Source organism: Papilio polytes, unplaced genomic scaffold (assembly GCF_000836215.1).
Source record: "Papilio polytes unplaced genomic scaffold, Ppol_1.0 DF824091.1, whole genome shotgun sequence".
Classification (NCBI taxonomy): domain Eukaryota; kingdom Metazoa; phylum Arthropoda; class Insecta; order Lepidoptera; family Papilionidae; genus Papilio; species Papilio polytes.
The window spans coordinates 85,385-98,640 of NW_013525113.1; the positions used below are offsets into that span (position 1 = coordinate 85,385).

At 36.9% G+C, this 13,256-nt stretch overlaps 3 protein-coding genes across 5 annotated transcripts in view; all 3 read left to right on the forward strand.

Moving 5' to 3' along the window:
- LOC106099969 (putative inorganic phosphate cotransporter) overlaps window positions 1–414 on the forward strand; it is a 4,661-nt gene extending 4,247 nt beyond the window's left edge. Inside the window, exons 10-11 of the mRNA XM_013278668.1 lie at window positions 89–221; window positions 294–414. Of these exons, the coding sequence (XP_013134122.1) occupies window positions 89–221; window positions 294–316 (156 nt within the window). The 3' untranslated portion in view covers window positions 317–414. The remainder of the gene's footprint in view (window positions 1–88; window positions 222–293) is intronic.
- A 670-nt stretch (window positions 415–1,084) lies between these two features.
- Window positions 1,085–6,929, forward strand: LOC106099968 (putative inorganic phosphate cotransporter). Of its 3 annotated transcripts, none has more exons than XM_013278665.1 (11): window positions 1,085–1,224; window positions 2,887–3,008; window positions 3,721–3,900; window positions 4,120–4,258; window positions 4,336–4,553; window positions 5,192–5,341; window positions 5,473–5,605; window positions 5,780–5,904; window positions 6,142–6,261; window positions 6,473–6,602; window positions 6,886–6,929. In XM_013278665.1, exons 1-11 carry the CDS (start codon window positions 1,188–1,190, stop codon window positions 6,915–6,917), a joined length of 1,386 nt encoding a protein of 461 aa, XP_013134119.1. In that variant the 5' UTR covers window positions 1,085–1,187; the 3' UTR covers window positions 6,918–6,929. The 3 variants fall into 3 exon arrangements, with proteins under 3 accessions (XP_013134119.1, XP_013134120.1, XP_013134121.1); XM_013278666.1 differs by lacking the exon at window positions 1,085–1,224 and adding an exon at window positions 1,818–2,313; XM_013278667.1 differs by lacking the exon at window positions 1,085–1,224 and adding an exon at window positions 1,818–2,079.
- A 1,679-nt stretch (window positions 6,930–8,608) lies between these two features.
- On the forward strand, window positions 8,609–12,978 carry LOC106099938 (putative inorganic phosphate cotransporter). Its single transcript, XM_013278630.1, has 8 exons — window positions 8,609–8,746; window positions 9,132–9,365; window positions 9,469–9,607; window positions 9,811–10,028; window positions 10,806–10,955; window positions 11,569–11,701; window positions 12,017–12,141; window positions 12,811–12,978. The coding sequence occupies exons 1-8, from the start codon at window positions 8,609–8,611 to the stop codon at window positions 12,976–12,978; spliced, it is 1,305 nt and encodes a 434-aa protein (XP_013134084.1).
- Window positions 12,979–13,256: the final 278 nt, after the last annotated feature.

Genomic DNA, 13,256 nt, shown 5'->3' on the forward strand with positions numbered 1-13,256 from the left:
TTGCTTTCAATTAATACTAATTAATTGCGTATTAAAGATTATAGCCTAAATTCATGTTACAAAGTAAAGGTAATGTGTATTGTTCCAGACGGCAGCATCGGAGTGGCGGAAGGTGTTCTTCCTCGCCTCGGGCGTGTATTTCTTCACAAATCTTTTCTTTTTAATATTTATGACTTCAACGAGGCAGCCGTGGAACGAACATAAGAAAGAAACCGATATCGGTACGTTATTGAATTTTTATGTGAACCAAAGAAATACGGACTTACGGATTAATATTTTCTCTTTTGTTACAGAAATAAAACCGACGACTGGCTGAAGAAACACCGCGGTCTAAATCACTACTTTTTTATTTATTTCTGTACCTGAAATAACAAAGGCTTGTATATAGTTAGACATAATAAAAATAATACTGGACTCTTGTTTTTTTGATTAATTATTCCTTCGTACGTAAATAATTAAATACCCGAGTTCATAAATGAAGTTACAATTTAAAAATATGTTTTCAATTGTATTGACAACCTTGAAAATAGCTCAATGGTAGAGCTTGTATATCGTTAGTACTGACTGGGAGCTGATTAGATACTCTAACATTACCAGAACATTGAGCAGTAATAATCTAAACATGACAGCCAGAATTATAACGCTTCACTAAAGCATATCTGTGACAACGTGTATCTGTGAATGAAATAGTGGGCCCGAGTTACAGCACTGTCAATGTTATTTTGAAAATTCATATTAAGAGAACTGTTTACATTTACAACTAAGTTTGCATTTATTTTTATATTAACTGTCGAATTATTCCCGAAATTGTTCTATGACGCAAATAAGAGCGCACGAAACCATGTAAGCTACAAATATCTGATCTGTTAATGTTTACTTATCTATGTTTAAGTGGATATTATTGTTGATTAAGATCTAACAACAGTTGCAATGACGTCAAGGGAGGCGACTGCAGCGTCCGAGCTCAAAAATATCTTGCATCGCATTTATATCGCACGTAAATATCGCTTACAAAACAATTCAAGATAAATATTGACAGATGATGATATATGGTAGAGTATTTGCAATTCGATTGAATCTCTAGTTGTTGTTGGACATTTAAGAGATCGATACATCGGTCCGCATTTTACTCGGCGTGGACAAGTAACACGAATAAGATTCATGAAATAAACGCAGTTCCAGACGACATGGGTAAAATAATCGAAACTGAAAATGTTCCTCCAAGTAAGTTCAATCTCCTCAAGTTGTGTCAATTTAAGGTACTTAAATAATGTTAGCTCCTTATTTAAACAAGAAATAAATGGATGGATTGCGTGAAAGGTGACATGATTAAGAAGAGAGTGATGTGTGAGATGACGGATGATAGAGTTATTTGAAGGACGGAAACCTGGTGCGCCGATGTTACGAGAGTAGGATAAGGTAAGGGAGATGATGAAATAGTGTTAACTTTGAATCTATCGCAATCAAACACGAGGTGACGTTAAAAGGATCCTCAAGTGTTAATTTTAGTTTGCAAAATCTATATAAAGCAAATATTAAATTTAAGGGTAGGCGCGCATATTTGAGTAACATTTGTTGAATTAGAGATTTTTGAATGAAATCAAAAGAAAAGGATTTCCTCGTTTTTTGTTTGCTGATTTTGAAGAGCTAAAGGAATGGGCGATTAATTTCGAGCCCCCAAATTTAACGAACCCCTATTTGCGTTTCGTCATTCAATGTAGATAGCAATCATTTATCTATGAATGAAATAACTCTCTGGCAGTCGATATGATTCCGATAAAAATGACTTATGAAGATAAAAGTACTGGTATCAAACGTCAACTAAATTCAGATGTCAAGTATATTTGGTAACGGTTTGTAATGTTTTATCAAATGCTACAAGAAGTAACAACACCTCCTATAAAATAGATCAATAATTTCTATGAAAATTAGGTTATTTGTCCAATGGAGCTAAACAGGTTGAACACTAGCGTGGAGCTTAATGTCTCAAACCTGGTGTTACCAAACTATTTTATTAATAAATGGTGGACTTTCATTTTTCATCATAAAGATAGAAAACTTGGGTTCGAATCTCGTCATGTACAAATATGTTTTTAATTCATATGTCCATATACCTCATATTCTTACGGTGAAGAAAGCCATAGAAGATGTAACATGCACATGTCTGAGAAGACGTCAACTTGGGCCGGCGTGGTTGACTATGACCTAGTTACACCAAATATAATGTAGGCTCTGAGCCTCGAGAGTAGGATGATTATCTATTCTTTGCGAGGATCCCGGGATCAAGATCCATTTGATTTAGAATACACAGTAGTAAGTAGAGTTTTCTTAACAATAACAACGAGATACTATATACTCCGATAAATAATTATATTGACTTATAATGATTAAGTCCGTTGAGAACTAAGTAGTCGTTAGCTTATCTGATTTACAAACACAAATACTAACAAAATGCAGTTACTGTTTGGATCAGTCATATTAAGCAAGTGCGTCTATCGAGTCTGTGATTTGCATGATGTGTGTAGACGAAATTAATGAAAAAACCCCCTTGTTGCCAGCACAATCAAATTGTTCCCACATCGATAGAAACATTCGAGGTACATAAGTGTGCAGAAACTGATATGATTAATGTGAATATAAAAGCCGCTACATATGTTCAGTTATGCTAGGTTTAACAAAATAATTGAATTGTTCAGTTAAAGTTCGTATGAGGTAATTACAGTTGAGTAATTGCTATGTGCTAGTATGTTATCTCCTTCGAAATGATAATAGGAAAGATATTTTCTCTATCTAAACAAAAAAGAAAGAATCGTTTGAGTGATATGCCGTTCTCGTTGTAAATTATCTGTTCTAAAAAAATATAACTGTAGTGTTACTAACTTGCAGGGGGCCTTGGCGTGCGTCACTTACAGACGTTCCTGCTCTTCCTTGCGCTATGTCTCGTGTACAGCATGCGCGTCAACATCAGCATGGCCATAGTGGACATGACTGACACCACCAAGGACGACGTAAGCAATGTTGTACAGCATAAAAAATAATTAAAAACCAGTTAATTTTTGTTTAGAATGTTTTCCTTTTCCGATCACGTTTCTTTCACGCGTTTTTTAAATGAATCTTGCAATCGTGATCACGATCAAATGCAGTTTTTTCCATGATGCCTGGACAGATTAGTTATCTACTAAATTTCTTTTGATATAATCTCACTGAGATTAGCCAGGATAATATATCAAATACAGTTTTATTTTTCATTGCATTCATTGCAATGTGGTAGTTCACACACTACCACTTCAAAATTTACACGCTAACGAAGTTTCGGGCATTAGCTGTTTCCAATGCAGACATAATGTTCATCGACCTATTATATCGAGACACAACACAGACAATTATGTGATGAATGCTGATGTAATTTTACATACTGAAGGCAATTAAATAATTTAACATATTCTCCGTATCTTCGACAGTAATGTGTGTGGATGTGGGCTTGGTCAGGTCATGACACACTGATTTATCGCTGCACATTAATTTATTGTATTAATAAAATTTCTTACAGTGGAATTATTCAAGGATAGTAATAATAGACAGTTCAAAACTAAACCTAAACCTAAACCTTTCCGATAGATTGAAAATTTAACCAAAAATGTTACAAAATGACGAACAAATTTAAAATAAAAAAAAATGCTTTTGACTTTTTTTGTAATCTCAAACCCTGTACTTTTTCAGCATTTCGATTGGAGCTACAGCATGCAGTCGATGATTTTGTCGTCATTCTTCTGGGGCTACGTGCTGCTCATGCTGCCCTCTGGTGAACTAGCCAAGCGATTCGGAGGCAAGGTCCTTATCACAATCTCCGTGTCTGTCAACGCGTTTGTCTCTCTGATCCTACCCACAGCTGCTTATTATGTAAGTTTGTTTATTTATTTATATGTAAGCCTTTTTATTGACATGACAATTTTACATAAAGTTTACATATTTTACACGTATATGATAGTTTACTATGTATTAAAAAAATTGTATTTTAATTTTTTGGTTCTTATTTAAGTGTCGTCATCAGCAGCATAGTATAAGATAAATTAAGCTGACCCTCCGTAAAGTAACTTTATATTATTTTGTACGTTGCAGGGCGGGTGGAAGTTCGTATTGGTGTGTCGCATGCTGCAGGGTATGTCCCAGTCTTTCGTGTTCCCCTCCATGCACCACCTCGTCAGCCAATGGATACCGCTAGAAGAAAAGGGCAGGCTTAGCACTATCATATATGCTGGTATATTTTTCATTGCAATTGCAATTAATTGTGTGAATTGTGATCACAATTTAACAACAATGTCGCTTCTTGAACAGGCAGTCAGCTAGGCGTGGCCATTCAGCTGATCTCTTCAGGGTTCATAGCGTCTGCGTGGGGTTGGAAGGCGATCTTCTACACCAACGCGATATGTGGCGGCCTCTGGACAGCCGCTTATGTCTTTCTCGGCGCCGCCTCGCCCGAGCAATCCAAAATGATATCACAGCATGAGCTTAGATATATACAAACGTCTTTAGGACGAACCGAAGAACAAAAGGCAAGTCCAAGTATTATGATGGACAACAAGCTGTTTAAAGTAAAATTATGTTAAAATAAAAAAAAAAAGTGCTAAATCGCCATTTTGTAGCAATATTCTGGGATATCTTGTTATATTTAAGTGACCATTCATGCGGTCACAGCACTTAAAAAGATATCCCCGCACCTAATCCCCGAATTAGTTAATACAATTTGAGCTAATTCCGCGACTCGGCTGTCTGACAACAAGTGCGTGCTCTCATTAGCAAGTGTAATGTCTAGCACCTGAATTATTCATGGAGGGGAATAGCAAAATAGCTCATTACCGCTCCCTTACGCTGGAGAGATTCCTTATTACACTTATCTCCGCACCGGGAAAAAGGATTTTTGATGAAGCGAAATACATTTGTAAAATTTAACATTTGCATAAGAAATTTTTGCGACGTTCCTTCCCCCGGGCTCGAGCTGTGAGCAAGGATCACATAAAGATAAAATTTGTTAATTTGTTGAATAAGGATTTGTATCTATTCTTTATAACATTTTTAGATACTAAAATTAAGTCAAACGATACTTTGGAAGTAAAATGACTTACATAAAATAATTATTCTCATTTCTGTACATTTGCTTCGAGAGGTATAAATGAATTATTTTATAAACTAGAAACACCGTACTCCCTGGCTGAAGATCGTGACATGCCTCCCGTTCTGGGCGGCCGTGGTGGCGCACTGCGGACAGAACTGGGGCTTCTTCACGCTCATGACTGAGATGCCCACGTACATGGCCAAAGTACTGGATGTTAACTTGAAACAGGTCAGTGAGACAGGCAGCAATTATGTGATTTTAATAAGATATGTACGATATTGACAACGTACGTAATGTAATCATATCAACTAGTTTTGATATGTCATTGTCACGATTGCTAATAATTTCAATTGTTGTAGAACGGCGTGCTGTCGTCTTTGCCGTACTTGGCCATGTACCTGCTGAGCTTCCCCGTGGGTTTTCTGACAGACTTCCTCATCAGGCGCCGCTGGCTCAGCGTCACCAATACGAGGAAGTTGTCCAACTCTATAGGTACTTTCATTATTTTTACTTAATCATATAAATGTCTCCCTTGTATGCGTCAAGTTCCTTGCGTAGTTCAGGTTGTCCACTTAAGACATGGTATAGATGTACGCTGCTGAGAAAAAAAGTTAAGATATATCTGGTCTATAATCATCTAATACTTATAGTTGTACCGTTTGACAGGTTTGTGGGGTCCGGCTCTAGCGCTAATCGGCTTGTCGTACGCGCCCGAGGGCAATATGATAATATCCGTGCTAATGCTAACGGTTACTTTGGGCATCAACGCCGGCCACTTCACAGGATACATGGTGAGTGTTCGAGTATTACTATAGCACTAACTTTACTTTTCATAGATCAAATTCCAAGCATAACCAGTGTAATAGTGTACTGCAATAAAATCCGTTGCCAAGCCAAATTTCAGTCTTCTTTCCCGTTCCGCCCCTTTAATATAAAGAAAGAGCGTAAAGTGTATTTACTACATTACAACTTAGTATTTAAGAAATCATTAAATATCATTTTAAAATGAAATTTGAATTTGTTTGCAGTTAATTTTGGTGGACTTGGCGCCAAACTTCAGTTCATCTCTGATGGCTATCTCAAACTTCTTCGCTAACATTATATCTATCATAGCGCCGTTGGTTTGCGGCATTATCATACAAGATGAGGTAAAGTTATAAAAAATATGTAAAGATTAAGATTTATTACCTTTCCTTTATCCCGTTCAAAGCCGGAAATTAGATTAATTCTTTGTAATAATGTTACCTAGATTATTATTTGTTTTATGAAATTAAATATTATTATGAAAAAACGCATTTACAGATAACATTAATCTGTTCGTCCTTTTAATCAAGTAATGTTGGTGTTATTGGATTACAGACGGATCCCGGGGAGTGGCGGAAGGTGTTCTTCTTGGCGTCAGGCATCTACTTCTGTACCAATCTATGTTTCGTTCTGTTTACCACATCCAACAAACAACCCTGGAACGACCCGGAGGAAGAAGATTCCGGTTTGTTTTATTATGAGTTTTCATAAACAATTGTTGTAGACAGATGAATGGATGAATTAAATGTGAACAGTATCAGCCTGGCTCATATAGTTCAAGCATTTTAGGGTACAATGGATTGTCTAAAATAAAACAGACAAATATTAGATTTGCATTAAAATTGTTGTAAGATGCAAACTTGTCCTGTAACTTGGCTATTATTATTGCCACTTTTTAAATTTGCTTAATAAATATTTGATTCTTTGTTTAAGAATCTGAATGCTTATGTTTTATTTTATTTTTTCAGATCCGAACATAGAAAAACCCATCGAAAAATAATGTCTGTATGGCTGATGCTACGTTTTTTGTACCTGAATTATTCTTAAAATACACATATATTATTTATGAATAATTTACAAAAAAAAAAAAATAAACGTTAAAAACCTATGAAATTGTTTTCCTTATTAAAACGACTCACGCGTCTCCGACACTGATTCCCTTTACGTATCGTTACCGAAAATGTCTGGTAGTTTTTTATTATACATTTCAAACCGCCCTAAAGTACGGATTCGTCTTCGTTTAAACTTGGTGGTTGGATTGCGATAAAAACTATGAACTAACATTACGTAACATGAGAAAGACATCCATAACTGAACGTATTTAGTGTTCTTCAGACGAAGGATAGGAATCTAAAACACTTCTGTCTTCAAAATCTGATAACACCAAATTCAAACATGAAAAAATCGGTATTGGCTATTTTAAAATGATTTCGGAAAGACAAAAAATGAATGTACAAAATTATTAAAGAAAAAAAAAATATCTATGTTTATTTTACAATTGTATAAATATGATCGTATAAATATATCGGTCAGCGGAATTCATGTCCGTGGCAAAATTGAGATTTTTCCAGAATGTTCTATCGCTGCGCCATATGTTGGCACTTAGCGGAAAAGGATAGGGAGGCATCGAGAATATCTATTAGAAAATGTATGCGATTCGAACAATCTAGAATGTACTGGAAGAAAATAACGAAAAGAAGAAATCAAAATTCGGGCTATGCAAGGGGAGTAGAGGAACAGATACGACCCGGGGAGTCTTACGGAAGAAAGTGAACTGCGAAGAAGAAAAAGTGACCGTGAAGTGAAAACGCAATTGTTATAGTGTCGGTAGTGTTTTGTGAAGTGTTCAGTGCTAGTGACTCTGTGTTTGTGTGTGTCGTATATTGTTAACGGATAATTGTGACAGTGCAGTGAACCCCTGTTAGTGTGAGTCGCGAATAAATTAAAGAAGAATTATCAAAGTGTTATAACTCTCTAACAACACTTGTAACAATATAACTGCTTAGGTTAGGTTACGTTAGTCTTTTATATGGACCTAGGTACGCATAAGGAAAGGGACACGATAAGATAAAGTAATGCAATGGGTAAAGATTGACTAAATCTATGAGATAAACTGTGACGTCTTAGCTCAGATGAATTTATAAATTAACGCACAACGGGATATGTTGGAGCGTTTTGTTCGGCGCTGTCTCTGTGCAGCGACTACTATTGTTTTTATTATTTACAAAATAATAATAAAAGAAAATATAATGGGGAAAATCGTTGAACATCGCATTATAGCGTCACGTGAGTTTATGGCTTCATTTAATTTTTTGATTATGTATTAAATACTTGTAAAATAGTTAAAATAGAAGAATTTTCGGAATAGTGAGCGACGTAATAATAATCGATTAAAATCCATGTAAACACAAATCAAGAAATCTGTCTGCGAATCGAAATTTTGTTTTAATATGCATTTACGAAGTTAACCAATGTTGGTTCGATCCCTTGGAAGGAATAGATGATGTTCGGAGTAATACCGTGAATTCGGCCCCTCTCAGGTGACGCTGAAAGGAGAAGGTAGGGTCAGATTTGCAGAAGTACCAAATTTTGAGCTAGGCCCAGATGGTGCGGAACCACGAAATACGACTATGGAAAGCCAAGACCTACATTAGTTCGTTGCGCAACCTTAGTTTTAACTAAAAGTTAAACATGTATTTGCCGGCAGCTGGGCTGGGCACGCGGCACACGCAGACGTTGCTGCTGTTTCTGTCGATGCTGCTGCTGTACTGCATGCGCGTCAACATCAGCCTCGCCATCGTCGACATGACAGACACCACCAAAGAGGGCGTCAGTATAAAACAAATTCTATTATTCATTTCGTTTTGATCATTAGGTTTAAGTTAGCACCAGTTCACTTAATATTGATTGATCAATGCCCATAAGCAATTATAATATTCGAAGACATGTGGAAGCGGTTCACTCTAAAAAGAACTAAGTTCTCTTTCTTAAAAGAGCCTAAGTTCTATTAACTTTTGTGGGTTCGTTAGGAATTAGAGATTTACTTATTACGATCAATAGGCCATATGGTCTAAGTATTAAGAGAATCACAAACTTAATGTGTTGATGGAAATTGAAAACTTTGTAATATAGTGATACATGAAATTTTACTTCTATTAAAATTTAACCATTACAACCAATGTAAGATTTATCTCAAATTTGATAAATTTCTTAGCACTTCGACTGGAGCCACAGCGTCCAGTCTAAAATCCTGTCGTCATTCTTCTGGGGCTACATCATGCTGCAGGTTCCTGCTGGCGAGTTATCGCGTCGCTACGGCGGGAAGATCTTCCTCACCATTTCCATGATCATGAACGCCGCAGTTTCCTTGATAACACCACTAGCAGTCAAACTCGTAAGTAGCAAGCAGGATACAGTTACTAGTGCGTGCTCTGAGAAGAAGAAGAAAGTAATTATTATTTATTTTAAATTATATCGAGTTTATAAAACATCAAAGATAATATTATATTTTTTATCATAGGGAAAAAAATAAATCGTTCTAATAATTTTAGGGTGGTTGGAAGTTGATCTGCGCCTGCCGCATGCTGCAAGGCTTCTCGCAGGCGTTCCTGTTCCCCGCCACGCACCACCTCGTCACGCAGTGGATACCCTTCGAGGAGAGGGGCCTCCTCTGCAACGTCATCTACGCGGGTCAGTTTCTGCATACATTTTTAGAGCATCTTATTTGCAAAGTCTTGTTGAGTATCGCGGCTTTACATACCATAATGTTCCACCACAGTTTCTCTTTGATTTATTTATTGGCACTTTTTGGTAATATTGGAGGATATCCAGTAGCCCCAATCTAGTTAACTATACAAACTAGTTTCTTTTTTTAGATTACTTCAATGTTTCAGGAGGGAAGCTTGGAGTTGCTCTGCAGCTACTTTCTTCAGGATTTATAGCCTCAGCTTGGGGCTGGGAAGCTATTTTCTATACAAACGCGCTACTCGGAGCGATCTGGGTCGTCTGCTACTTGATGTTCGGCTCCGCGTCGCTGGAGACGAGCAAAGCTATCTCAGCCAACGAACTCAAATACATTCAGGTGTCTTTGGGAAGAGTCGGAGAACAAAAGGTTTGTTTTATTTCATTTTTAAAAATGTAAATGCATTAGGGGTACAGATATCGTAAAAGCATAATTCATTGTCTCAGCTATGCATACTCGTTTATTATTTTATGTTCCAGTGATCAGTTAGTACGTAGTACTAGCGCTACTTCCCATCTTTGTAAATTAACTCCTTGTTACATTTATAAATATAGCGAAATCAAAAGTCAACTTTTATTGAAAAACAAAATTGATGAGCGATATCATGACATTTGTGCACGCGCTAAATTGTTTGATAACGGCTGCGGCTACCAACACGCAAATATCTTACTTTACTTACGTCATAATATAATGAAATGATTCCGGTCCACTGCCGGCTGATAACAGATAATCTCGGTCCTCAACGTTATCAGTCACGCGAGAGATGTCCACTGAATAGTTATTACCGATTCAAGATTTAACATTATCTATGACAGCTTTATGTTTTGTTGACGCCAATTACATGTTGTTTTTTGTTTACATTTTACCTTGTAGCAGAAAGAAAGAAGTGTAGGTTAAGGCTCATTGAAACGAAATGTAGAAGTAACTAATAAAAAGCTTTAATTCGTCCCTTTAGTATTTACCAACGTGACTCTACATTATGCAACTCTTTCATTTGTTTAGATAAATGTTATGATGATGCACATAAGTACACTATTTGCCTTCGTTGAGATTTATAAGCGACCCATGAAAATATACGAGGGTGTTGATTTGAAACCCAATAACTTATTATAATAAAGTTGAGAGATTAATGAAGGAGTTGTACAGAGATACCCGACGCCGTGGCGCAGCGTGGTCACCAGCCTGCCTTTTCTGGCGGCGGTGGTGGCGCACTGCGGACAGAACTGGGGCTTCTTCACGCTGCTCACGGAGATCCCCACATACATGTCGAAAGTCCTCGGCATGGACATTAAAAAAGTAAGCCGGTCGTATTGAACTACGTAGTGTCCGAGGTTTAGGCTAAGCGCCATCTGCGCTCGGCCACCTCAAGCTCGGTGAATCGGTGGCAAATCAGTCACAAAAAAAAGTATTGTAATTGTGTTGTTGCGATGCATTCGTTTTGTTTTCAAAAATGCTTTCAAAGGAAGTCTAATACGCACATTGGTCTATTAAATTAAATTCTAAAATACTACCAAAACATATTTAAATCAGACCTCTGTTTTTTATTATTATTTTACAATATAATAATTATTATCGTACTAGATGTTAAGAAGTCATGTGATCGAAATATTATCGCAAGTCAATTCACTTTTATGCTGAATGCCTGATAATGCAACTGACGGAAATCTGATGCCACCGGATATACATTTAAGTCCTTTGAAATTTACTTCAACTTTATAATTCACACCACTTGAAGTATTCAATACCAGTGTGACATACAGGTTGCGATCGCAGATGTGATAAACAGTACATTTAATAAACATTGAGATCGGACAATCTCCGTCTCTTTAATGTCCATAATTTGATAGATGGAGAAAAAACAACGCCTAATCAAAACAAGGTTTAATAAAATGAACTTTATCGTCTTTAGAATGGGATGCTTTCTTCGTTGCCGTACCTCGTGGTATATCTGCTGAGCTTCCCGCTGGGAGCCATGACCGACTTCATCATTAAGAAGAACTGGTTGAGCGTCACCAATACGAGAAAACTATTCAATACAATCGGTAAATAATTTGACCCTGAATAAATTACACTATTTCGTAAATATTTCATAGAAAAGGATTTATTGTCGTTCAAAAAAGGAAACTTGTAAAAGTGGAAACTAGTACCGTAAGGCAAGGCGTATATTTGTGTTAAAGGTAATGTGATAAATGGGCATTTGTGTTTTCCTTATGTTTGTATCAGCGGCTACTGGAATTGAATCGATATGTGACTTTCTTGTTGTGCTAGTTAATATTTTTTGTTATGTTTCCTTATTATTTGCCTACTTCTTATCCTAACTACGCCTTGCCTTGTTAGTAATTAGAGTTTGTTGCCAGGTCTGTGGGGGCCGGCGCTGGCGCTCATCGCGCTGAGCTACACGCCGGCCGGCAACCTGCCCCTCGCCGTCGCCATGCTGACCCTCACTGTCGGCATCAACGCCGGCAACTACACCGGGTATCTGGTGAGATTTACGTCTTCTCATTGCTCACATTGCTGGATTATTGATCGTTAGATGATGTCAGGTTAGATCTAGGAAACTAATTGAATGCAGTGCAAGTGCAGCACCAATTCTATAATTAAAGAATCGAAACCATGGCCTTCTTACAAAAGATGAACAAATGAGATAATTAATGCCAGTCATTGAACCCTTTTTTGTACGATTTTTGGGAAAGGAAAATAAAATGTTATCAATATTTTATGACGTAATAACCTTATCTGAACCAAATTTTCGTTTACTGTAGGGTTTTGTAACAAATCATTTAAAAAGCTGTAAACAGACTTATACGAGAAATTTCTGCTCTCATATTCATTGGACGTGAACCCTTCCATTAAAATTTACGGCCGCGTTTACGACACGCGCCCGTAACGCGCCCGTGGCGCTCTCACACTGAGCTTAGTTGCCTTCTTTTTATAAAGAAGATTCAAAAATCAATCTGATATTTGAAATTTTGATATTTAAAATTAAAATGCGTCAAGACATGTCAACATAAAACTTTTCACTTTAAATATATACGTTTGAGCGTTTGTGTGATTGTTAGTTCTTGTTTGCTTTCTCAACTTATTGCGTAATTCGTTAATATTTGCTGTTGCTAGTGGACTGTCTTAAGACGCGAATGTTTGTATGTTACAGCTCATCTTCATAGACATAGCGCCCAACTTCAGCGCGTCTCTGATCGGTATATCGAACTTCTTCGCCAGCATCAGCGTCTTCTTCGTCAGCATTGACCGTCGTGACGTTAGACCGTGCAACAGCGCTGTTGTGCAATCTGCAGTTTTAAATATAAAAGTAGTGTTTTAACGTAACATTCTTTCGATTCTTAGCGATTAAAGTAACTATTTAAACAAAGTTAATTAATAAGTGGTACTACGTTCAAGCAAAATCATTTATTTTAAGAATAAACAACAATTATTTTATTTACTTACGGCGGTGTTTCGATTACTCGCACGTTGTGTGTCATGCGATGCACCGGGCATTCTAATTTAGACGTTAAGCAGTGTGAATAAGTGTCAATTTCAAACTTTCAAACAAAAGTTCGTCAAAGATTAGCTACATAACAGACTATATTTGTGCAAACG

Coding starts and splice junctions, on each gene's coding strand:
- LOC106099938 (XM_013278630.1), top strand. CDS start 8,609: ATGTATTTGCCGGCAGCTGGGCTGGGCACGCGGCACACGCAGACGTTG. Junction 9,608..9,810: donor CTGCAACGTCATCTACGCGG/GTCAGTTTCTGC, acceptor TCAATGTTTCAG/GAGGGAAGCTTGGAGTTGCT. Junction 10,029..10,805: donor GAAGAGTCGGAGAACAAAAG/GTTTGTTTTATT, acceptor GGAGTTGTACAG/AGATACCCGACGCCGTGGCG.
- LOC106099968 (XM_013278665.1), top strand. CDS start 1,188: ATGGGTAAAATAATCGAAACTGAAAATGTTCCTCCAA. Junction 1,225..2,886: donor AACTGAAAATGTTCCTCCAA/GTAAGTTCAATC, acceptor ACTAACTTGCAG/GGGGCCTTGGCGTGCGTCAC. Junction 5,606..5,779: donor GAAGTTGTCCAACTCTATAG/GTACTTTCATTA, acceptor ACCGTTTGACAG/GTTTGTGGGGTCCGGCTCTA.